Source organism: Nerophis lumbriciformis, linkage group LG17 (assembly GCF_033978685.3).
Source record: "Nerophis lumbriciformis linkage group LG17, RoL_Nlum_v2.1, whole genome shotgun sequence".
NCBI lineage: Eukaryota > Metazoa > Chordata > Actinopteri > Syngnathiformes > Syngnathidae > Nerophis > Nerophis lumbriciformis.
The window spans coordinates 38,774,505-38,800,557 of record NC_084564.2 but is presented as its reverse complement, the minus strand read 5'-3'; the positions used below and the strand labels follow the sequence as shown (position 1 = coordinate 38,800,557).

Here is a 26,053-nt window from a genome sequence, read left to right as displayed (position 1 = left end):
CCAGATCAACACCGTATGAAAAAAATAGTGATTTTTTTTTTGTTGTGATTTCCTTCTCTGCATGAAAGTTTAAAAGTAGCATATATTAATGCAGTATGAAGAAGAATGTTTTAATGTAGACACATAGAATCATCATACTGCTGTGATTATATGCATCAAGTGTTCATTCAAGGCTAAGGCAAAATATCCACATATATATGGTGTGACATGGCCTTAAAATATTGCAATATTAAAAAAAGGCCATATCGCCCAGCCTTCTAGTTCAATGATGCCATTTCTGTTTGTCATGTATAATTGTGTCTATTTTATGTTTATTCTTGAATAAACAGGTCAGTTTCTTGTTACCAACCATTGTGTATTATTCAAACTCACCTAATTCAGCTGGCTAGTTGTTATCAAGAGTACTAAAACCCTTTTCAACATGATTCTGACAACTAAGTAGGCTAAATAACTTTAAACTTTAATATATGCTCGGATAGGCCAGTATCTGTCAGTATCGATATCGGATCGGAAGTGCAAAAACCTGGATCGGGACATCCCTAAAAGGAAATTATGGTTGGACTTTCCTGTTCCGTTGGAATATTGTTTTGCGTATTCTAAGAAGGATAAAACAATAAAAGTAATACAATTGGTCTAGAGCAGGGCTGGGCAATTATTTTGACTTGGGGGGCCCAAATTTAGAGAAAAGAATGTGTCTGAGGGTTGATATATCTATCTATGTATAAATATCTATCTATGTATAGATATATATCTATGTATAAATATATATATATGTATGTATGTATGTATGTATGTATGTATGTATGTATGTATGTATGTATATATATATATATATGTATGTATGTATGTATGTATGTATATATATATATATATATATATATATATATATGCACCGTATTTTTCTGAGCATAAGTCGCACCGGCCGAAAATGCATAATAAAGAAGGAAAAAAAACATACGTATATAAGTCGCACTGGAATATAAGTCGCATTATTTTTTTTCATTTGATAAAACCCAAGAATAGACATTTGAAAGGCAATTTAAAATAAATAAAGAATAGTGAACAACAGGCTGAATAAGTGTACGTTATATCAGTGGTCCCCAACCACCGGGCCACGGCCCAGTACCGGTCCTTGGCCTGGTACCGGTCCGTGGATTGATTGGTACCGGGCCGCACAAGAAATAAAAAAAATAAAAAATAAAAATAATAATATTATTTTTATTTTTATTTTTATTAAATCAACATAAAAACACAAGATACACTTACAATTAGTGCACTAACCCAAAAAACCTCCCTCCCCCATTTACACTCATTCACACTCATTCACACAAAAGGGTTGTTTCTTTCTGTTATTAATATTTCTGGTTCCTACATTATATATCAATATATATCAATACAATCTGCAGGGATACAGTCCGTAAGCACACATGATTGTATTTCTTTATGACCAAAAAAACAAAAAAATAAAAAAATAAAATTAAAAAAATAAAATACCATACCCCACACTTATGTATACATACAGTCGTGGTCAAAATTTACATACACTTGTAAACTACTACTCAGTGGCCTAGTGGTTAGAGTGTCCGCCCTGAGATGGGTAGGTTGTGAGTTCAAACCCTGGCCGAGTCATACCAAGGACTATAAAAATGGGAGCCATTACCTCCCTGCTTGGCACTCAGCGTCAAGGGCTGGAATTGGGGGTTAAATCACCAAAAATGATTTCCGGGCGCGGCCAACGCTGTTGCCCACTGCTCCCCTCACCTCCCAGGGGGTGAACAAGGGTGATGGGTCAAATGCAGAGGACAAATTTCACCACACCTAGTGTGTGTGTGACAATCATTGGTACTTTAACTTTAAAGAACATAATGTCATGGCTGTTTTGAGTTTCCAATCATTTCTACAACTCTTATTTTTTTTGTGATAAGAGTGATTGGAGCACATACTTGTTGGTCACAAAAAACATTCATGAAGTTTGCTTCTTTTATGAATTTATTATGGGTCTACTGAAAATGTGAGCAAATGTGCTGGGTCAAAAGTATACATACAGCAATGTTAATATTTGCTTACATGTCCCTTGGCAAGTTTCACTGCAATAAGGCGCTTTTGGTAGCCATCCACAAGCTTCTGCTTGAATTTTTGACCACTCCTCTTGACAAAATTGGTGCAGTTCAGCTAAATTTGTTGGTTTTCTGACATGGACTTGTTTCTTCGGCACACATTTAAGTCAGGACTTTGGGAAGGCCATTCTAAAACCTTAATTCTAGCCTGATTTAGCCATTCCTTTACCACTTTTGACGTGTATTTGGGGTCATTGTCCTGTTGGAACACCCAACTGCGCCCAAGACCCAACTTCTGGGCTGATGATTTTAGCTTGTCCTGAAGAATTTGGAGGTAATCCTCCTTTTTCATTGTCCCATTTACTCTCTGTAAAGCACCAGTTCCATTGGCAGCAAAACAGGCCCAGAGCATAATACTACCACCACCATGCTTGACGGAAGGAATGGTGCTCCTGGGATTAAAGGCCTCACCTTTTCTCCTCCAAACAGATTGCTGGGTATTGTGGCCAAACAGCTCAATTTTTGTTTCATCTGACTTCACATGGACAAAGATAAGACTTTCTGGAGGAAAGTTTAGCTGAACTGCACCAATTTTGTCAAGAGGAGTGGTCAAAAATTCAAGCAGAAGCTTGTGGATGGCTACCAAAAGCACATTATTGCAGGTAAACTTGCCAAGGGACATGTAAGCAAATATTAACATTGCTGTATGTATACTTTTGACCCAGCACATTTGCTCACATTTTCAGTAGACTCATAATAAATTCATAAAAGAAGCAAACTTCATGAATGTTTTTTGTGACCAACAAGTATGTGCTCCAATCACTCTATCACACAAAAATAAGAGTTGTAGAAATGATTGGAAACTCAAGACAGCCATGACATTATGTTCTTTACAAGTGTATGTACACTTTTGACCACGACTGTATATGTACACAAAACCTCAAAATAATGTCTGATTGAAAGCTAAAAACGACCTCTTACAAAAACGGAATGGAATTTTACATTTTTTTACTGAACGGGACATGAAAATAAAGAATGTGGGATTTACAATATTAACTATGAAGGATAAAACACTGAATATTGACAACATATGAACGTCACTCACCCTCTCCATCCACATATTTTACAATCAAGCGAAAAAATAAAGAATGTGGGATTTACAATATTAACTATGAAGGATAAAACACTGAATATTGACAACATATGAACGTCACTCACCCTCTCCATCCACATATTTTACAATCAAGCGAAACGCAACAAAAATGCAAAAAAAAAAAGGGAAATATGAACGTGAATGGAAAAAAACAAAAAAAAAACACCTACAATCTGATATATGTGACATATCACTAAGCTTTAGAACTTTGCTGTAAAATCTCCTTCCGCGTCTTTCCCTGACATCCGCATTTCAGGTTGTGACTTAGATTACCATAGTAATTAATTAGATGACCATAGTAACTAGTATATCATGCAAAAGCGCAGATTCCAACCATTGAAATACTTTGTATAGTTCAAGACTCACAGTAATTTAAAAACATCACTGTACATCGTACACTTTTCATCTTAAAGATCTAAAACAAATATTTGGGAATGTCCGGTGGACCAGATTGAAATGCACCAATCAGTATATTTTTATGAAAAGGTGCGTGATCGGCCAAGGCCGATGACAAAAGCTGAGCTGGTTGACACCACAGTATTTTATTTTTGGTCCCCCAGCTGACAAAGACAGCTAGCAGCCTACTGTATATTTCTAAACAGTTAGGAGCTGCTGCCCTAAATTAACAGTCCTCCATTGCGGCATATAAACTACATTATATATTATCACTGGAGGACGAGGCTAAACATGTTATACACCGAGTAAAACCAAAGCAGGCGCAGACAAGAAGGCATGCTAATCACTAAGCTCGCTTGAACCAAGACAAGAAGTGCTTAGTCAACTTTAAGAAGTGTAGGTAGAACCATGCTACAACAGAAAGTAAGGAGCTATTAACAGGAAATTAACAAGTAGATTAATACGCGTCTACAAAGAAGATACTCAAACGGTGCTCTGTTGCTGTGTAACGGCCAGGCGTATATATTAGGGGAGGGTAAATTGATCCATTACTGGTAGCGTCGATACCAAAAGTTTAATCAGTATACCATCAATAATAGAGCCATTAGAATTTTACATTTTTTTATTCCACTATGTGGAAATACTGAAACCACGGGCTTTTGTTGTTATGCCAAAAGTTGGTCCACTTAAAAAGTTAAAGTAGCAATGATTGTCACACACTAGAGATGCGCGGATAGGCAATTATTTCATCCGCAACCGCATCACAAAAGTCGTCAACCATCCGCCATCCACCCGAACTAACATTTAATCAAAACCGCACCCGCCCGCCATCCGCCACCCGCCCGTTGTTATATATCTAATATAGACGATGCAAGGCATTAGTGAGGTTATAAAGCTTTTGCCTGTTAAAGAAAGGAGACTGATCCAATTGAGAAGAGACATTCAATGCGTGCCACGCTGTCACGGCCCAGACGCACACCAGTGCGCAATCATCTGGGAGCCGCGCTGAGCGCACCTCCAAGCGCGCTCGCGCCACTCAAACTGCTGCAGGCAGCTGCGTTCTATCTTGTTTTAACATCCTGTGGCACTCTTCTGGGATCACGGCGGACGAAACTGCTCATGCTCAGGGTGTTTGTGGAGGTTCGGGGTTTTGCACAAATGTGATGCACCATGTTAGATGTCCCGGTTTTGTGACTGTCGTAGACATAAACAGCGTCGCAGCTCTTGCAAATCACGTAGCCAGCATTACTATCCTCCTGATTTACAACCTCATAAAAACGAGTCCACGCTGAACTTTTCTGGCCTTTTTTTCCCCTGGTCTTTAGTATTCCCTTTTTTAGTTTGTCACGTACCACGTTTGCTGCCGGCGTTGCCATCTCTTTTTTTTTTCTTCTTCTGTTGCGGCATATGCTGCAGGTGCCTGCTCGTTTTTCATATGTGGGTAACAACATTTAACTATGTATATATATTTCCGAATTGGTTTAACTGCCACCCGCCTGAATCTATTTAAAATCAAATTTTTTTTCATTTCAACCGCCCGACCCGACCCGCGGATAAAATCAAATTTTTTTTAAATTTCAACCGCCCGACCCGCGGATAATCCGCGGACTCCGCGGTTGTGTCCGCAAACCGCGCATCTCTATCACACACACACTAGGTGTTGCAACATTTTTCTCTGCATTTGACCCATCACCCTTGATCACCCCCTGGTGAGGGGAGCAGTGGGCAGCAGTGAGCAGCAGCGGTGGCTGCGCCCGGGAATAATTTTTGTAGATTTAACTAGGGCTGAAACGACGCGTCGACGTCATCGGTTACGTAAATACGCCGAGGACGTTTTTGTTCGTCGACACGTTGCATATTTACGTCACACTACCGTCATGGCGGAGCGCAAAGCAGACGATGCGAGCGGTGCGAGCGAGGGGAAAAAAGCACGCCAAAAGTCGTCAAAAGTGTGGGAGTATTTCAATAAACGGCCTAAGAAGAAACGCTACTTTTACGCCGCTACTTTTATCTATACTAATTTTTATCGATCTGTTAATGCACGCTTTGTTTGTTTTGGTCTGTCAGACAGACCTTCATAGTGCCTGCCTTACTGGTGACGTTTCACTTCGTTCCACCAATCAGATGCAGTCACTGGTGACGTTGGACCAATCAAACAGAGCCAGGGGTCACATGACCTGACTGGCTCCGAGCTAACTTCGGGTGTTACCATTTAGTGGTCAATTGTACGGAATATGCACTGTACTGTGCAATCTACTAATAAAAGTTCCAATCAATCAATCAAAAGTGTGAAGGAAAAAAGACCCTTTTTTTATTTCAACCGTAAAGACTGACTGCACAGTTCCTGTCTTCACAATAAAAGTCCCGCTCCATCGCGCCTGCGCTTTCAAAATAAGAGTCTCCGAAAGCCAGCGCAAACAAGCTAGCAAGCTACGGAGTTTGCCGCCAATGTATTTCTTGTAAAGGGTATAAAAACGAATATGGAAGGTGGATAAATAAGATGCCAAATAACAACCACTTTCATGTGGTATTAGACAGAAAGGAGGAACTTTTTTTCTCCTCCATTTGAAAACGTGGACGTTACCAGCACTACTGTCTGATTACAATCAATGCAAGTCATCAGAATCAGGTAATACACCAACTTATATTCTTGTCTTCATGAAAGAAAGGAATCTATATGTTAAACATGCATGTATATTCATTAAAACACCTTTAACATGTAAACAAAAACGGCAAAATAAATAAATATAAATTATATACTGTATATATCAATGTATGTATATATATATATATATATATATATATATATATATATATATATATATATATATATGTGTGTGTGTGTGTGTGTGTGTGTGTGTGTGTGTGTGTGTGTGTGTGTGTGTGTGTATATATATATATATATATATATATATATATATATGATATGTGTGTGTATGTTACTCAGTACTTGAGTAGTTTTTTCACAACATACTTTTTACTTTTACTCAAGTAAATATTTGGGTGACTACTCCTTACTTTTACTTGAGTAATAAATCTCTAAAGTAACAGTACTCTTACTTGAGTACAATTTCTGGCTACTCTACCCACCTCTGCTAATAATGTTGTTGTATGCACACTGTGTCGAGCGGAAATGGCCTATCATAGCAGCACAACGGCAGCGTTCTTGCCATCACCATCAACTAGTCAATCGTCCGCGTGAGTATACGTTGTCATCATTACACAAAAACATGAATGTGTCATTTGTATCTGCGTTGTAAATTCATAAACTAAAGCACCGTTTCGCTCTGAGAGGAGCGTTTGGCGTGCCTGTTCAGTGTTTACAAAGACGCGCTCCTCTTTAACGCTAACGTTAATTAGTTGTGCAAATACCTTTTACAACATTAACAATTACGTATACTATGTACAAACGAACAATTAACTTTCACTTTAATCATACTATCATTGTTGTGTTATTAAGCAAAATAAGCAAAAGTTTTACTTTTGTTGAAATGTTTACACTGTTGTTACAGAATATTTCGTTTTGCACTTTTTTGTATTGGATGTTTATCTTTATTTTTGCACATTTTAGCAAATAAGCAATACTTTTACTTTTGTTGAAATGTTTACACTGTTGTTACAGAATATTTCCGTTTTGCACTTTTTTGAATTGGATGTTTATCTTTATTTTTGCACATTTTAAAGCAAAATAAGCAATACTTTTACTTTTGAAATGCTTATACTATTGCAGAATATTAAGATTTGCACTGGATGTTTACTTTTATATTTGCACATTAAAAGCAAATAAGCTACTTTTAATTTTGTTAAATGTTTACATTGTTACAGAATATTTTGTCATGTTGTTGTCAATGTTGACTGAGTGGCCATACTTTTTTTTTTGTAAATAAAAGCCATGCCTTTTGAAAAAACTGGCCTACATTTATTTTTTCATCTTCATTTTAAATTAAAAAAATAATCGGTAAAAGGAAAAATAATCTATAGATTAATCGAAAAAAAATAATCTATAGATTAACCGATTAATCGAAAAAATAATCTATAGATTAATCGATAGAAAAATAATCGTTAGCTGCAGCCTTAGATTTAACCCCCAATTCCAACCCTTGATGCTGAGTGCCAAGCAGGGAGGTAATGGCTCCCATTTTTATAGTCTTAGGTATGACTCAGCCGGGGTTTGAACTCACAACCTACCGATCTCAGGGTGGACACTCTAACCATTAGGCCACAGTCACAGCTACGACCATTAGCCGTGTTGTTAGCATTCCGTCTTGTTAGCCGTGTCCTGCATTGTCCTGGAACGTCTTGTCTTTTTACATTGCTCACACCGACGGCTCGCCAATGTGAAGATGTGTCATTGATGAGGCAGGAGCGAATCAAAAAGTTGTTCTGCTAAAACATGTTCAACTAGAAGATACAGTAGGGCTAAGATTACCGTATTTTTCGGACTATAAGGCGCATAAATAAATCATTTCATTTTCTCAAAAATCAACAGTGCGCTTTATAACCCGGTGCGCCTAATGTACGGCATAATTCTGGTTGTGCTTACTGACCTTGAAGCAATTTTATTTGGAACATCGTGTAATGATAAGTGTGACCAGTAGATGGCAGCCATACATAAATACATAAGAGATACGTGAAGACTGCAATATGATGGCAGTAAACAACACCAAAATGCTAAATGTTCCATTGAGAATACAGAACATTACACACGGTGCTCAAAAATCTATCAAAATGTTTTTAGTACGACTTTGGTAAGCTATGAAGCCGCACTGCTTGATGGATTGTCGACGCATTAAACATACGAGTATCACTATTGTGTGTGTATAAGGACCGCAAAATGGCACCTGTTAGCAGACATATTACCTGGCGTTTTGTTTCGCGATATTATGCAAAACCAACTTTTCTTACCTTCTGGTACCTGCTGATGTGTATTTGGGATCTGCATAAGTCCTGAAAATGTGCGCATGTCCGCAATTGTAGTCCGTGCCGACACTGTAGTCATAAGCTTCTTCTTTTTCTCTATCTTCTTATGTGTCATTCATCTCCGCTATTGCCATTTCTAATATAAAGTAGTGTAAAGTTCTTTTATATCTAGGGATGTCCGATAATATCGGACTGCCGATATAAACGGTCGATAAATGCTTTAATATTTCATATCGGAAATTATCGGTATCGGTTTCAAAAAGTAAAATGTATGACTTTTTAAAACGCCGCTGTGTACACGGACGTAGGGAGAAGTACGGAGCGCCAATAAACCTTAAAGGCACTGCCTTTGCGTGCCGGCTCAGTCACATAATATCTACGGCTTTTCACACACACAAGTGAATGCAATCCATACTTGGTCAACAGTCATACAGGTCACACTGAGGGTGTCCGTATAAACAACTTTAACACTGTTACAAATATGCGCCACACTGTGAACCCACACCAAACAACAATGACAAACACATTTCGGGAGAACATCCGCACCGTAACACAACATAAACACAACAGAACAAATACCCAGAACCCCTTGCAGCACTAACTCTTCCGGGACGCTACAATATACACCCCCCGCTACTCCCTACCCCCCACCCCCCACCTCAACCTCCTCATGCTCTCTCAGGGAGAGCATGTCCCAAATTCCAAGCTGCTGTTTTGAGGCATGTTAAAAAAATAATACACTTTGTGACTTCAATAATAAATATGGCAGTGCCATGTTTTCATTTTTTTCCATAACTTGAGTTGATTTATTTTGGAAAACCTTGTTACATTGTTTAATGCATCCAGCGGGGCATCACAACAAAATTAGGCACAATAATGTGTTAATTCCACGACTGTATATATCGGTATCGGTTGATATCGGAATCGGTAATTAAGAGTTGGACAATATCGGAATATCGGCAAAAAAGCCATTATCGGACATCTGTCAGTAAACTCACCATGAAAGCGCTAAAACATACCGGTGTAGTGAGTTTACATAATTCACCCAAGGAACTTTAGTTATTAGAGAGTTGTTGAACTAGTGAGCCACGGATGAGGAGATGCTGCTCCGTTATTAAAGTTAGTAAAGTCTAAATGTCAATAAAACAGTTAGCTCCATCTTTTGACACTAATAGGACCCATTTAATGTGCCTTACAATCCGGTGCGCCTTTTGTATGAAAAAAGACCTGAATAGACCCGCTTATTGCCAGTGCGCCTTTTAATCTGGTGCGCCCTATGGTCCCAAAAATACGGTATCTTACCCTTAGTTCACCCTTGATTTAATTTAGGCCAAAAATATGCTCCAATCAGTATATTTTTATGAAAAGGTGCATGATCGGCCAAGGCCGATGACAAAAGCAGAGCTGGTTGACACCACAGTATTTTATTTTTGGTCCCCCAGCTGACAAAAACAGCTAGCAGCCTACTGTATATTTCTAAACAGTTGGGAGCTGCTCCCCTAAATTAACAGTCCTCCATTGCGGCATATAAACCACATTATATATTATCACTGGAGGACGAGGCTAAACATGTTATACACCAAGTAAGATCAAAGCAGGTGCAGACAAGAAGGCATGCTAATCACTAAGCTCGCTTGAACCAAGACAAGAAGTCTTGTCAACTTTAAGAAGTGTAGGTAGAACCATGTTACAACAGAAAGTAAGGAGCTATTAACAGGAAATTAACAAGTAGATTAATACGCGTCTACAAAGAAGATACTCAAACGGTGCTCTTTTGCTGTGTAACGGCCAGGCGTATATATTAAGGGAGGGTAAATCGATCCATTACTGGTAGCGTCGATACCAAAGGTTGAATCAGTATACCATCAATAATAGAGCCATTAGAATTTTACATTTTTTTATTCCACTATGTGGAAATACTGAAACCACGGGCGTTTGTTGTTATGCCAAAAGTTGGTCCACTTAAAAAGTTAAAGTACCAATGATTGTCACACACTAGAGATGCGCGGATAGGCAATTATTTCATCCGCAACCGCATCACAAAAGTCGTCAACCATCCGCCATCCACCCGAACTAACATTTAATCAAAACCGCACCCGGTGCGCCTTTTGTATGAAAAAAGACCTGTATAGACCCGCTTATTGCCAGTGCGCCTTTTAATCCGGTGCGCCCTATGGTCCCAAAAATACGGTATCTTACCCTTAGTTCACCCTTGATTTAATTTAGGCCAAAAATATGCTTTTTTTTTAATATATATATATATATATATGTTTTTTTTTAAGCCACAATGTCATGAAGCTGCAATTTTTATTCAGCCTTTAAGAGGCAGACACATTGAAATGAATCCATCTTCCCTGCATACGTTTCAAGTTGACCTTTAGGCTTGGACGAGTGTTAAATACTATGAAATGTTTTCGTATGAACTTTTCTGTCAGTAAACTTCTTTGCAGTGTCTCTTGGTATCCAAAAAAAGGTCAGCGCGGTTGAAAAGATTGCACAGTTTGAGAAGTTTGCTGCATTCATCTTTAAAACGCTGAAACGGGTTGAATGAGTGGAGATTTGAATATGAAAACCGTATTCCCGTGTTAGGCCAAATAACCCCTCCATGCTTGGAAAGCAGGATACTTTCCCTTTATTGCTCGAATTAGTCATCGGGCTGAACTCTAGTCACTTGAAAGCCAAATGTCAGCGGGGGAGTTCATTCCAAGGACTCTTCAATACAACCCTAAGTTCGGGATAGAACTGCAGCTACTGTGGGCCTCAATTGTACAAGTAAAGTAATTACTTTAAAGGGCTTTTAATGCCTTTCAGTCCCTCCCGGGATGTCGGCGTGTATCATAAAGCCTAACTAGAGTCATTTTACTGCAAAGCATCGGCGCGGAGGCACAGCTGACTCTCAAAGGGGAACAGTTTTGGACCAGCCAAGTCAACATTCAGGAGGATTCACAGAGTCAACACAGCTGCCAGAACCGACGCGGACGACGCCATCGGATTCAGCATCTGCTCCTTTTCCGTCGGGCTGCCGAGCGCTGAGGACGCCTAATTGGCTGACATTTTTGTTTCTGGTGCTACAGATAACAGGATCAAAGATGACTGCGTATTCATATTCGCCAGCCGTAATGCAGCAGGATACGTGTGAGAGGAGGGGTTAGATCAGACCTGGGCAAAATACGGCCCGCGGGCCACTTGTGGCCCATTAAGATTTTCAATCCGGCCCACCGGACATCTTACAATTTTTTAGACATTTAACATCAAAACTGTAGCCGCCATTATGATGTGCAGTGCTGTTTTTAAAAGACCGTTGATGATGGTTGAAATCTGCACTTTTGGGTGTTCTAGGAGTTATTACAGTAATCTACGTCACAGCAGCTCAGACCAGGAGCAAAGCAGAGTGGGCGGGGTTTGTTTTCAGAGCAGCCAGTCTTAAACGTGTGTGTCAGAAACAGATGCGGAAGCAGATTTTTACGTGTTTATTGTAGGTGTTTAGTACACTTTGCATTCATATTTTGCTGTTTTGTTACATTTTTGTTGTGTTTTGCTTGATTGTAAAATATACACAACAATCGAGGAGCTGGTCTGAGAAGTAAAAGAGGAGCGATGTTCATGTGTTGTTAATATTCAGTGTTTTATTGGTCATAGTTAATATTGTAAATCCCACATAAAAGAGGAGCAATGTTAAAATGTTAATATTCAGTGTTTTATTGGTCATAGTTAATAATGTAAATCCCACGTAAAAGAGGAGCGATGTTCATATGTTGTTAATATCCAGTGTTTTATTGGTCATAGTTAATATTGAAAATCCCACGTAAAAGAGGAGCGATGTTCATATGTTGTTAATATTCAGTGTTTTATTGGTCATAGTAAATAATGTAAATCCCACGTAAAAGAGGAGCGATGTTCATATGTTGTTAATATTCAGTGTTTTATTGGTCATAGTTAATATTGTAAATCCCACGTAAAAGAGGAGCGATGTTCATATGTTGTTAATATTCAGTGTTTTATTGGTCATAGTTAAAATTGTAAATCCCACGTAAAAGAGGAGCAATGTTCATATGTTGTTAATATTCAGTGTTTTATTGGTCATAGTTAATATTGTAAATCCCACATAAAAGAGGAGCAATGTTAAAATGTTAATATTCAGTGTTTTATTGGTCATAGTTAATAATGTAAATCCCACGTAAAAGAGGAGCGATGTCCATATGTTGTTAATATTCAGTGTTTTATTCTTAATAGTTAATATTGTAAATCCCACATAAAAGAGGAGCGATGTTCATATGTTGTTAATATTCAGTGTTTTATTGGTCATAGTTAATAATGTAAATCCCACGTAAAAGAGGATCAATGTTCATATTTTGTTAATATTCAGTGTTTTATTGGTCATAGTTAATATTGTAAATCCCACGTAAAAGAGGAGCAATGTTCAATTGTTGTTAATATTCAGTGTTTTATTGGTCATAGTTAATATTGTAAATCCCACATAAAAGAGGAGCAATGTTAAAATGTTAATATTCAGTGTTTTATTGGTCATAGTTAATAATGTAAATCCCACGTAAAAGAGGAGCAATGTCCATATGTTGTTAATATTCAGTGTTTTATTCTTAATAGTTAATATTGTAAATCCCACATAAAAGAGGAGCGATGTTCATATGTTGTTAATATTCAGTGTTTTATTGGTCATAGTTAATATTGTAAATCCCACGTAAAAGAGGAGCAATGTTCAATTGTTGTTAATATTCAGTGTTTTATTGGTCATAGTTAATATTGTAAATCCCACATAAAAGAGGAGCAATGTTAAAATGTTAATATTCAGTGTTTTATTGGTCATAGTTAATAATGTAAATCCCACGTAAAAGAGGAGCAATGTCCATATGTTGTTAATATTCAGTGTTTTATTCTTAATAGTTAATATTGTAAATCCCACATAAAAGAGGAGCGATGTTCATATGTTGTTAATATTCAGTGTTTTATTGGTCATAGTTAATATTGTAAATCCCACGTAAAAGAGGAGCGATGTTCAATTGTTGTTAATATTCAGTGTTTTATTGGTCATAGTTAATATTGTAAATCCCACGTAAAAGAGGAGCGATGTTCATATGTTGTTAATATTTAGTGTTTTATTGTTCATAGTTAATATTGTAAATCCCACGTAAAAGAGGAGCGATGTTCATATATTGTTAATATTCAGTGTTTTATTGGTCATCGTTAATATTGTAAATCCCACATAAAAGAGGAGCGATGTTCATATGTTGTTAATATTCAGTGTTTTATTCTTTATAGTTAATATTGTAAATCCCACATAAAAGAGGAGTGATGTTCATATGTTATTAATATTCAGTGTTTTATTCTTAATAGTTAATATTGTAAATCCCACATAAAAGAGGAGCGATGTTCAATTGTTGTTAATATTCAGTGTTTTATTGGTCATAGTTAATATTGTAAATCCCACATAAAAGAGGAGCGATGTTCATATGTTGTTAATATTCAGTGTTTTATTCTTTATAGTTAATATTGTAAATCCCACATAAAAGAGGAGTGATGTTCATGTTATTAATATTCAGTGTTTTATTCTTAATAGTTAATATTGTAAATCCCACATAAAAGAGGAGCGATGTTCAATTGTTGTTAATATTCAGTGTTTTATTGGTCATAGTTAATATTGTAAATCCCACGTAAAAAAAGGAGCAATGTTCAATTGTTGTTAATATTCAGTGTTTTATTGGTCATAGTTAATATTGTAAATCCCACATAAAAGAGGAGCAATGTTCAATTGTTGTTAATATTCAGTGTTTTATTGGTCATAGTTAATATTGTAAATCCCACGTAAAAGAGGAGCGATGTTCAATTGTTGTTCATATTCAGTGTTTTATTGGTCATAGTTAATATTGTAAATCCCACGTAAAAGAGGAGCAATGTTCATATTTTGTTAATATTCAGTGTTTTATTGTTCATAGTTAATATTGTAAATCCCACTGTCGGAGGCAGATATTTGCATATATCCGTATTTAAGTGTTACTTCTTTATTTTCATAATCATATTACAAAACAGCTAGTGTTCTTCTTCCAATTGTTGTGTTTGGACCAGTTGTTCCTCCCAGGGAATTCAAGCGGCTGGTCGCTCCCAAGCTCTTTATGACAGTACAGCGGAGTAGAAGAACCACCAGAGACAGAATATGTATTTTGTAATTTTATCTCCAAAGCTTTGGAAATATAATGAGACCAGTCCAGCATAGAACATTCAATCGCGCAGCTAAGATGGTCTGATCTAAAATATGGAAACCTTCTCTTCTATAAAGTGTCTCTCCCTCCCACCCTCGTTGTTTTGTCTCTCTTTCTCGCCCAAACACATGCCCATTGTCCTCCTCAGCTGGACACAGGAACAGATAAGGAAAAAGAGTATCCCTCCTCCTTACATTCCAAAGTCAAGGTTAGCACACAGTATTTGCAGACAACCAAAAGACCACAAATGGAAGAAGAACACTAGCTGTTTTGTAATATGATTATGAAAATAAAGAAGTAACACTTAAATACGGATATATGTAAATATCTGCCTCCGACACCACGTAAAAGAGGAGCAATGTTCATATGTTGTTAATATTCAGTATTTTATTGTTCATAGTTAATATTGTAAATCCCACGTAAAAGAGGAGCGACGTTCATATGTTGTTAATATTCAGTGTTTTATTGGTCATAGTTAATATTGTAAATCCCACTTTCTTTATTTTCATGTACATTTTGGGTGTCCCATTCAGTAAAAATCTGTAAAATTCCATTCCTTTTTTGAGGTCGTTTGTAATGACGTTTTTAGACTTCTATCGGACATTGTGACTTTTGGTATTAGTGTTACTGAAAAAACACATTTTTTTCTCCCAATGTGGCCCCCGAGTCAAAATATTTGGGATAGAGAGAGTGCATACCCAGGACGGTGATGTCTGCGTAGGCCTCCTGAGGTGGGTCGGTGTAGAGCTGGCAGACGTAGCGTCCCTCGTCGGAGAGTGACACGTTGGACAGAGACACCCGCAGTTCGTTGTCAGAGAAATTGACCAGCTGGAACCGACTGTCCTTTAGGGCTGTGGGGGGACACACACACACACACACACACCAGACTATGAGTGAGGGAACACACAAATGTGACGGGGGGAAAAAAAATCCCCGATAGGCGGCAGGAAGACAAAGTGGAGGAGAAAATGAGAGAGGAGGGGAACGGGGGTAAGGGGGATAGTTTTATAGGCTCTCTCTTTAATTGAGTCAGAGAAAAGTGGGCTTCAAAATGATTCATACCAGCGGATTTATAAAGTATAGCTTCACAGTCTGTGTGAGCAGCGCTCATGAGGACTGCTAACAAGCCGGCAACTCTTAAGCAGCCTGCTGCTCCTCGTCATGGATGGATGCATCACACCCTCTTTCCAAAACACTTTATAGAAATGAAAGCTACGTGTATTCAAGTAGTTCGGGTAATAACATTTTACTGGACGACGGTCCATTTAAAAAAGTGTTTGCAGCAACGGGTGACTCCCTAATGGGGAAAGATCATTTCGGCCATTCAGAGACATGAAGAAAGGTATTTGTGGTGAAGTGAAGTGAAGTGAATTATATTTATAAAGCGCTTTTCTCTAGTGACTCAAAGCGCTTTACATGGTGAAACCCAATATCTAAGTTACATTTTTAAACCACTGGGAGCAGGTGGGTAAAGTGTCTTGCCCAAGGACACGACGACAGTGACAAGGATGGCAGAAGCGGGGATCGAACCTGGAACCCTCAAGTTGCTGGCACGGCCACTCTACCAACCGAGCTATGCCGCTCCTATACTGTGAAGGCAATATAGTAAAAACAACAATAGAGACTCATGGAAAGGAATAAGGAGTTACTCTCCGATATTTTCTTTAAGTGCAGAGTTCATAAACGAGATAGTATAAGAAATAAAGTTAAGTTAAAGTACCAATGATTGTCACACACACACTAGGTGTGGTGAAGTTTGTCCTCTGCATTTGACCCATCCCCTTGTTCACCCCCTGGGAGGTGAGAGGAGCAGTGGGCAGCAGCGGTGGCGCGCCCGGGAACCATTTTTGGTGATTTAACCCCCAATTCCAAAGAGTGGAGAGGCTGCAAAGAGTGGTCAAGACGGCTCAGAAGATCATCGGCCGCCCTCTCCCCTCTCTGACGGACATCTACACCTCCCGCTGCCTCAACAGAGCCAGTGCCATCATCAAGGACAGCACCCACCCTGGCTCTGACCTGTTCCACCTGCTGCCCTCTGGGAAGCGCTACAGGTGCATTAAAACCAAAACAAACAGGCTAAAGAACAGCTTCTTCCCCAGGGCCATAACCATCCTGAACGGACTGCCCCATTGTCCCTCATAACTGCCTTCTCTTCGGTGCAATAACCCATTCCACCAACCACCCTGTTTCTGTTTTGTTTTTTCATGTATATATTCATTTCACACCATATTCATTGCACTTCTATATTTTTTATATTTTTATATATTTGCACATTGTTTTTCTAGCATGCACACATCGCACTGTATGGAATGGCCTCAATCTCGTTACCTTGCGTAATGACAATAAAGCTGATTCTGATTCTGATTCTGAATTCCAATCCTTGAAGCTGAGTGCCAAGCAGGGAGGTAATGAGTCCCATTTTTTTATAGTCTTTGGGATGACTCGGCCGGGGTATAGCAGAAGCTAAACGTTGTACCGTACTTTCCGGACCATAGGGTGCACCGGATTATAAGGCGCACTGCCGATGAATGGTCTATTTTCGATCTTTTTTCATATATAAGGCACACCGGATTACAGGGCGCAATAAAGGAGTCATATTATTTATTTTTTTCTAAATGTCAAATACTTCCTTGTGGTCTACATCAGTGTTTTTCAACCACTGTGCCGTGAGATATTGTCTGGTGTGCTTATGTAATTTCACCTATTTGGGTTACAAATACGATGGTGGGGGAGGATGCCGGACAGACCTGGCAGGCCCAAACGCATTATGAGGGTCTGCTGGGAACGTCTGGCAGAGTCTCCTGTCAGAGAGAGTTTCAATTCCCACCTCCGGAAGAACTTTGAACATGTCACGAGGGAGGTGCTGGACATTGAGTCCGAGTGGACCATGTTCCGCACCTCTATTGTCGAGGCGGCTGATTGGAGCTGTGGCCGCAAGGTGGTTGGTGCCTGTCGTGGCGGTAATCCTAGAACCCTTTGGTGGACACCGGCGGTGAGGGATGCCGTCAAGCTGAAGAAGGAGTCCTATCGGGTTCTTTTGGCTCATAGGACTCCGGAGGCAGCGGACATGTACCGACAGGCCAAGCGGTGTGCGGCTTCAGCGGTCGCGGAGGCAAAAACTCGGACATGGGAGGAGTTCGGCGAGGCCATGGAAAACGACTTCCGGACGGCTTCGAAGCGATTCTGGACCACCATCCGCCACCTCAGGAAGGGGAAGCAGTGCACTGTCAACACTGTGTATGGTGCGGATGGTGTTCTGCTGACCTCGACTGCGGATGTTGTGGATCGGTGGAGGGAATACTTCGAAGACCTCCTCAATCCCACCGACATGTCTTCCTATGAGGAAGCAGTGCCTGTGGAATCTGTGGTGGGCTCTTCTATTTCTGGGGCTGAGGTTGCTGAGGTAGTTAAAAAGCTCCTCGGTGGCAAGGCCCCGGCCGGGGGTGGATGAGATCCGCCCGGAGTTCCTTAAGGCTCTGGATGCTGTGGGGCTGTCTTGGTTGACAAGACTCTGCAGCATAGCGTGGACATCGGGGGCGGTACCTCTGGATTGGCAGACCGGGGTGGTGGTTCCTCTCTTTAAGAAGGGGAACCGGAGGGTGTGTTCCAACTATCGTGGGATCACACTCCTCGCCTTCCCGGTAAGGTCTATTCAGGTGTACTGGAGAGGAGGCTATGCCGGATAATCGAACCTCGGATTCAGGAGGAACAGTGTGGTTTTCGTCCTGGTCGTGGAACTGTGGACCAGCTCTATACTCTCGGCAGGGACCTTGAGGGTGCATGGGAGTTTGCCCAACCAGTCTACATGTGCTTTGTGGACTTGGAGAAGGCATTTGACCGTGTCCCTCGGGAGGTCCTGTGGGGAGTGCTCAGAGAGTATGGGGTATCGGACTGTCTGATTGTGGCTGTCCGCTCCCTGTACGATCAGTGTCAGAGCTTGGTCCGCATTGCCGGCAGTAAGTCGGACACGTTTCCAGTGAGGGTTGGACTCCGCCAAGGCTGCCCTTTGTCACCGATTCTGTTCATAACCTTTATGGACAGAATTTCTAGGCGCAGTCAAGGCGTTGAGGGGATCCGGTTTGGTGGCTGCAGGATTAGGTCTCTGCTTTTTGCAGATGATGTGGTCCTGATGGCTTCATCTGGCCAGGATCTTCAGCTCTCACTGGATCGGTTCGCAGCCGAGTGTGAAGCGACTGGGATGAGAATCAGCACCTCCAAGTCCGAGTCCATGGTTCTCGCCCGGAAAAGGGTGGAATGCCATCTCCGGGTTGGGGAGGAGATCTTGCCCCAAGTGGAGGAGTTCAAGTACCTAGGAGTCTTGTTCACGAGTGAGGGAAAAGTGGATCGTGAGATCGACAGGCGGATCGGTGCGGCATCTTCAGTAATGCGGACGCTGTATCGATCCGTTGTGGTGAAGAAGGAGCTGAGCTGGAAGGCAAAGCTCTCAATTTACCGGTCGATCTACGTTCCCATCCTTACCTATGGTCATGAGCTTTGGGTTATGACCGAAAGGACAAGATCACGGGTACAGGCGGCCGAAATGAGTTTCCTCCGCCGGGTGGCGGGGCTCTCCCTTAGAGATAGGGTGAGAAGCTCTGCCATCCGGGGGGAGCTCAAAGTAAAGCCACTGCTCCTCCACATCGAGAGGAGCCAGATGAGGTGGTTTGGCATCTGGTTAGGATGCCACCCGAACGCCTCCCTCGGGAGGTGTTTAGGGCACGTCCAACCGGTAGGAGGCCACAGGGAAGACCCAGGACACGTTGGGAAGACTATGTCTCCCGGCTGGCCTGGGAACGCCTCGGGATCCCCCGGGAGGAGCTGGACGAAGTGGCTGGGGAGAGGAAAGTCTGGGCTTCCCTGCTTAGGCTGCTGCCCCCGCGACCCGACCTCGGATAAACGGAAGAAGATGGATGGATGGATGGGTTACAAATATTTTTTGCACACCAGTAATTATAATCCGCAAATAATGTGCCGTTGTTGAGTGTCGGTGCTGTCTAGAGCTCGGCAGAGTAACCGTGTAATACTCTTCCATATCAGTAGGTGGCAGCAGGTAGATAATTGCTTTGGAGATGTCGGAAACACGTGTGTGAGACGATGATGGTTTGTCGTGATCACAATATACAGACAACAGCGGGTGTCCAATGCTTAAACCAAAAATAAACAAAAGGCGAGTGCCGCTAAGAAAAGGCATTGAAGCTTAGAGAAGACTATGCAGAACGGAACTAAAACTGAACTGGCGACAAAGTAAACAAAAACAGAATACTGGATGACAGCAAAGACTTACTGTGGAGCAAAGACGCCGTCCACAAAGTACATCCGTACATGACATGACAATCAACAATGTCCCCACAAAGAAGGATAAAAACAACTGAAATATTCTTGATTGCTAAAACAAAGTAGATGCGGGAAATATCGCTCAAAAGGAAGACATAACTGCTACAGGAAAATACCAAAAAACAGGAAAAGCCACCAAAATAGGAACGCAAGACAAGAACTAAAACACTATGCACGGGAGCACAACCAAAAAACCAAAATAAATCAGGGTGTGATGTGACAGGTGGTGACAGTACACCTACTTTGAGACAAGAGCTATAGTGATGCATGCTTGGTTATGGTTTAAAGTCATATCCAACAATTGCGACAACGACTTTTTACTGTCAGCCGAGTTTCGTTTTTTAATGATTTCTGCTGGTGATGTGCTTCCGCATTTTTTCAATGGCTCAAAAAAGGTTGAAAAACACTGGTCTACATAACATGTGATGGTGGTTCTTTGGTCAAAATGTTGCATAGATGATGTTTTACACATCATCTTCAAGCCGCTTTCTGACAGTCGCTTCAGGATGCGCCGTTTTGTGGGCGGTCTTATTTACGTGGCTCACCTTCGACAGCGTCTTCTCCCCGTTATCTTTATTGTAGCGGTGTAGCGTGCAAGGACGGGAGTGGAAGAAGTGTCAAAAGATGGCGCTAACTGTTTTAATGACATTCAGACTTTACTTCAATCAATAACGGAGCAGCATCTCCTCATCCGCCCGAAATGTGTCCCGTGAAAAACCGTCCGACCGGAACTCTCTAATAAGTAAAGTTCCTTGGGTGAATAATGTAAACTCACTACACCGGTATGTTTTAGCGCTTTCATGGCGAGTTTACTAACATATGTAAGAACTTTACACTACTTTATATTAGAAATGGCAACAGCGGAGGATGAATGTCACATAAGAAAATAGAGAAAAAGAAGAATCTTATCGACTACGGTGTCGGCTCGGACTACAAAGGCGGCCGCGCGAAAATTTTCAGGACTTATGCAGATCCCAAATACAGATCAGCAGGTACCAGAAGGTAAGAAAAGTTGCTTTTGCATAATATTTCGAAACAAAATACCAGATAATATGTCTTACCTTATACACACACCATAATAATACTCCTATGTTGAAGCACAGTACAGTCCATCAAGCGGTGTGGCTTCATAGCTTACCAAAGTCCTACTAAAACACGTTGATAGATTTTTGAGTGCCGTGTGTAATGTTCTATATTTTCAATGGAACATATATCATTTTGGTGAGTCGTATTGCAGTCTAAACGTATCTCTTATGTGTGAGACTTATCATTTCACCATGAACCAAATAAAATAGCTTCGAGGTCGGTAAGCACAACTGAATTTATTCCGTACATAAGGCGCACTGTCGAGTTTTGAGAAAATGAAAGGATTTTAAGTGCGCTATATAGTAAACATATAGCATATAGATTTTTGAGTGCCGTGTGTATATGTTTTATATTTTCAATGGAACATATAAAATGTTGGTGTTGTTTACTTGAGTCATATTGAGTCTACACGTATCTCTCATGTGTGACTGCCATCATATTACAGTCTACACGTATCTCTTATGTGTGACACTTATCATTTCACCATGTACAAAATAAAATACATAAGCTTTGAGGTCGGTAAGCACAACCGAAATTATTCCGTACATTAGGCACTGTTGAGTTTTGAGAAAATGAAAGGATTTTAAGTGCGCCATATAGTCAACATATAGATTTTTGAGCGCTGTCTGTAGTGTTCTATATTTTCAATGGAACATATCAAATATTGGTGTTGTTTACTTGAGTCATATTGCAGTCTACACATATCTCTTATGTGTGACTGCTATCTACTGGTCACACGTATCATTTCACCATGTACCAAATAAAAGAGCTCCGAGGTCGGTAAGCAAAACCAGAATTATTCCGTACATTAGGCCAGTGTTTTTCAACCTTTTTTGAGTCAAGGCACATTTTTTGCGTTGAAAAAATCCGGAGGCACACCACCAGCAGAAATCATAAACTCAGTTGACAGTAAAAAGCCGTTGTCGCAATTGTTGGATATGAATTTAAAGCATAACCAAGCATGCATCACTATAGCTCTTGTCTCAAAGTAGGTGTACTGTCACCACCTGTCACATCACCCCGACTTATTTGGAGTTTTTTGCTGTTTTCCTGTGTGTGGTGTTTTAGTTCTTGTCTTGCGCTCCTATTTTGGTGGCTTTTTCTCTTTTTTTGGTATTTTCCTGTAGCAGTTTCATGTCTTATATTTCCCGCATCTACTTTGTTTTAGCAATCAAGAATATTTCAGCTGTTTTTATCCTTATTTGTGGGGACATTAATGGTAGTCATGTCATGTTCGGATGTACATTGTGGACGCCGTCTTTGCTCCACAGTAAGTCTTTGCTGTCGTCCAGCATTCTGTTTTTGTTTACTTTGTAGCCAGTTCAGTTTTACTTTCGCTCTGCATAGCCTTCCCTAAACTTCAATGCCTTTTCTTAGCGGCACTCACCTTTTGTTTATTTTTGGTTTAAGCATAAGACACCTTTTTACCTGCCTTTACAAAGCAATTAGCTACCGGCTGCCACCTACTGATATGGAAGAGTATTACACGGCTACTCTGCCGAGCTCTGGACAGCACCGACACTCAACAACAACACATCATTTGCAGACTATAATTACTGGTTTGCAAAAAATGTTTTTAACCCAAATATGTGAATTTAGATAATCTCCCACGGCACACCAGACTGTATCTCACGGCACACTAGTGGTTGAAAAACACTGCATTAGGCGCACCGGGTTATAAGGTGCACTGTCGAATTTTAGAAGAAAAAAAAAGGACTTTAAGTGCGCCTTATAGTCCAGAAAATACAGTATGTCGATTTGTTGAAAAAAGTAATTTGTATGAATGGAAAAAATGGTTTCCCAAATCCAGATGTTATTTTAGTCACACGAATAATTTAGTGGTTTTTCTTTGAAGATTGTAAAATATATGCCGTTCAACCTAAAATTGAGTTTGCATTTAAATATAAGCTCAAGGCACATTAACAACTTTATATCACAGTTAAGCATCCATCCAACTGAAAATAATCAGAGATTTTGTACTGTATATTAATGTCCATGGACTGATTCGAACTCGGTTGGCCATTTTTCATCCCTTGGCGCTCTTTTACATAAACATCTTTGGCTGATCTGATCAGCGGGGCTCCATTTGATGTTTTGACCCGCCTCCTTTATCAGGTTCTCGCTGCATCCGCAGAGATAACGAACTCCACGCGCCTTGGCTTTTGAAACCAAGGGGGTGTTTTGTCATTCCCGTCAGGCTTTGCAGTTATTATCGTGATCATTACTCAAGGTCTCAGGGCAGCGTCAACATGAAATCCCATCCCCAGATATAATTTGAGAGCACTTCGGAGGACTCAAAAGGGGAACAATGGCACTCGTGTAACTTGGAGAGTCACAACACCTGTTAGGGAGAGAGACCCGTCCCTCCTGAGACCCCCGGTGGAGATTTGGCGGCACCAAATAAACAACACGGTTTGGAAAGAGGTGCCAAGCAGTGCACTCCATCATCAAAGATGCTTCCTATTTTTAAGTCAAGCCTTAAAACCTTTATTTTGAAAACTGCCTACATGCATCAGGTGGTATTAAAAGACGCAATGATCATACAATAGATGCACATATTTGAAAAAAAATAATAATAATAATGGCCTAGGATTGAGCATGAATACTTTCCATGCTGTACAAAGTGGCAGTTGTCATACTGTTAATAATAGTAAATGTTTTTATATGTATTTATTTGGGTTATTTATATCAGTCTGGTGTGCCGTGGGAGATCTAATTTCACCTATTTGGGTTAAAAATATTTTTTGCAAACCAGTAATTATAGTCTGCAAATGATGTGTTGTTGTTGAGTGTCGGTGCTGTCTAGAGCTCGGCAGTGTAATACTCTTCCATATCAGTAGGTGGCAGCCGGTAGCTAATTGCTTTGTAGATGTGGGAAAGAAGCGGGAGGCAGCGTGCAGGTAAAAATGTGTCTAATGCTTAAACCAAAAATAAACAAAAGGTGAGTGCATCTAAGAAAAGGCATTGAAGCTTAGGGAAGGCTATGCAGAACGAAACTAAAACTGAACTGGCTAGAAAGTAAACAAAAACGGAATGCTGGACGACAGCAAAGACTTACTGTGGAGCAAAGGCAGCGTCCACAAAGTACGTCCGTACATGACATAACAATCAACAATGTACACACAGAAGGATAAAAACTATTGAAATATTCTTGATTGCTAAAACAAAGTAGATATGGGAAATATCGCTCAAAGGAAGACATGAAACTGCTACAGGAAAATACCAAAAAAAGAGAAAAAGCCAACATAATAGGAGCGCAAGACAAGAACTAAAACACTAAACACAGGAAAACAGGTTGAAAAGCGCTATACAAGAATAACCCATTTACCATAATGAAAACACGGTCTATGTAGAAAAAAATACAAGCGGACTTGCAGTGTCAGCAGTTGACAGTTGTTGGAAGTAAAATATTATGGGGTTTTTTCTACAGTTAAAAAACTCTTTTGTGGTCTACATCAGTGTTTTTCAACCACTGTGCCGCGGCCGTGAGATACAGTCTGGTGTGCCGTGGGAGATTATCTAATTTCACCTATTTGGGGTAAAAATATTTTTAGCAAACCAGTAATTATAGTCTGCAAATGATGTGTTGTTGTTGAGTGTCGGTGCTGTCTAGAGCTCGGCAGAGTAACCGTGTAATACTCTTCCATATCAGTAGGTGGCAGCAGGTAGCTAATTGCTTTGTAGATGTGGGAAAGAAGCAGGAGGCAGCGTGCAGGTAAAAAGGTGTCTAATGCTTAAACCAAAAATAAACAGAAGGTGAGTGCACCTAAGAAAAGGCATTGAAGCTTAGGGAAGGCTATGCAGAACGAAACTAAAACTGAACTGGCTAGAAAGTAAACAAAAACGTAATGCTGGACGACAGCAAAGACTTACTGTGGAGCAAAGGCAGCGTCCACAAAGTACGTCCGTACATGACATAACAATCAACAATGTACACACAGAAGGATAAAAACTATTGAAATATTCTTGATTGCTAAAACAAAGTAGATATGGGAAATATCGCTCAAAGGAAGACATGAAACTGCTACAGGAAAATACCAAAAAAAGAGAAAAAGCCAACATAATAGGAGCGCAAGACAAGAACTAAAACACTAAACACAGGAAAACAGGTTGAAAAGCGCTATACAAGAATAACCCATTTACCATAATGAAAACACGGTCTATGTAGAAAAAAATACAAGCGGACTTGCAGTGTCAGCAGTTGACAGTTGTTGGAAGTAAAATATTATGGGGTTTTTTCTACAGTTAAAAAACTATTTTGTGGTCTACATCAGTGTTTTTCAACCACTGTGCCGAGGCACACTGGTGTGCCGTGAGATACAGTCTGGTGTGCCGTGGGAGATTATCTAATTTCACCTATTTGGGGTAAAAATATTTTTAGCAAACCTGTAATTATAGTCTGCAAATGATGTGTTGTTGTTGAGTGTCGGTGCTGTCTAGAGCTCGGCAGAGTAACCGTGTAATACTCTTCCATATCAGTAGGTGGAAGCCGGTAGCTAATTGCTTTGTAGATGTCGGAAACAGCGGGAGGCAGTGTGCAGGTAAAAAAGTGTCTAATGCTTAAATAAAAAATAAACAAAAGGTGAGTGCCCCGAAGAAAAGGCATTGAAGTTTAGGGAAGGCTATGCAGAACAAAGTAAACAAAAACAGAATGCTGGACGACAGCAAAGACTTACTGTGGAGCAAAGATAACGTCCACAATGTACATCCGGACATGACGTGACAATCAACAATGTCCCCACACAGAAGGATAAAAACTATTGAAATATTCTTGATTGCTAAAACAAAGTAGATATGGGAAATATCGCTCAAAGGAAGACATGAAACTGCTACAGGAAAATACCAAAAAAAGAGAAAAAGCCAACATAATAGGAGCGCAAGACAAGAACTAA

The 26,053-nt window shown here is 40.2% G+C and overlaps 1 protein-coding gene across 4 annotated transcripts in view; it reads right to left on the bottom strand.

The window, feature by feature from the left end:
* cadm1b (cell adhesion molecule 1b) overlaps window positions 1–26,053 on the bottom strand; it is an 802,412-nt gene that overhangs the window by 209,320 nt on the left and 567,039 nt on the right. For all 4 annotated transcript variants that reach the window (XM_061973184.1, XM_061973183.1, XM_061973185.1 and 1 more), the window contains one exon: window positions 15,440–15,592. In XM_061973184.1, the coding sequence (XP_061829168.1) occupies window positions 15,440–15,592 (153 nt within the window). The remainder of the gene's footprint in view (window positions 1–15,439; window positions 15,593–26,053) is intronic.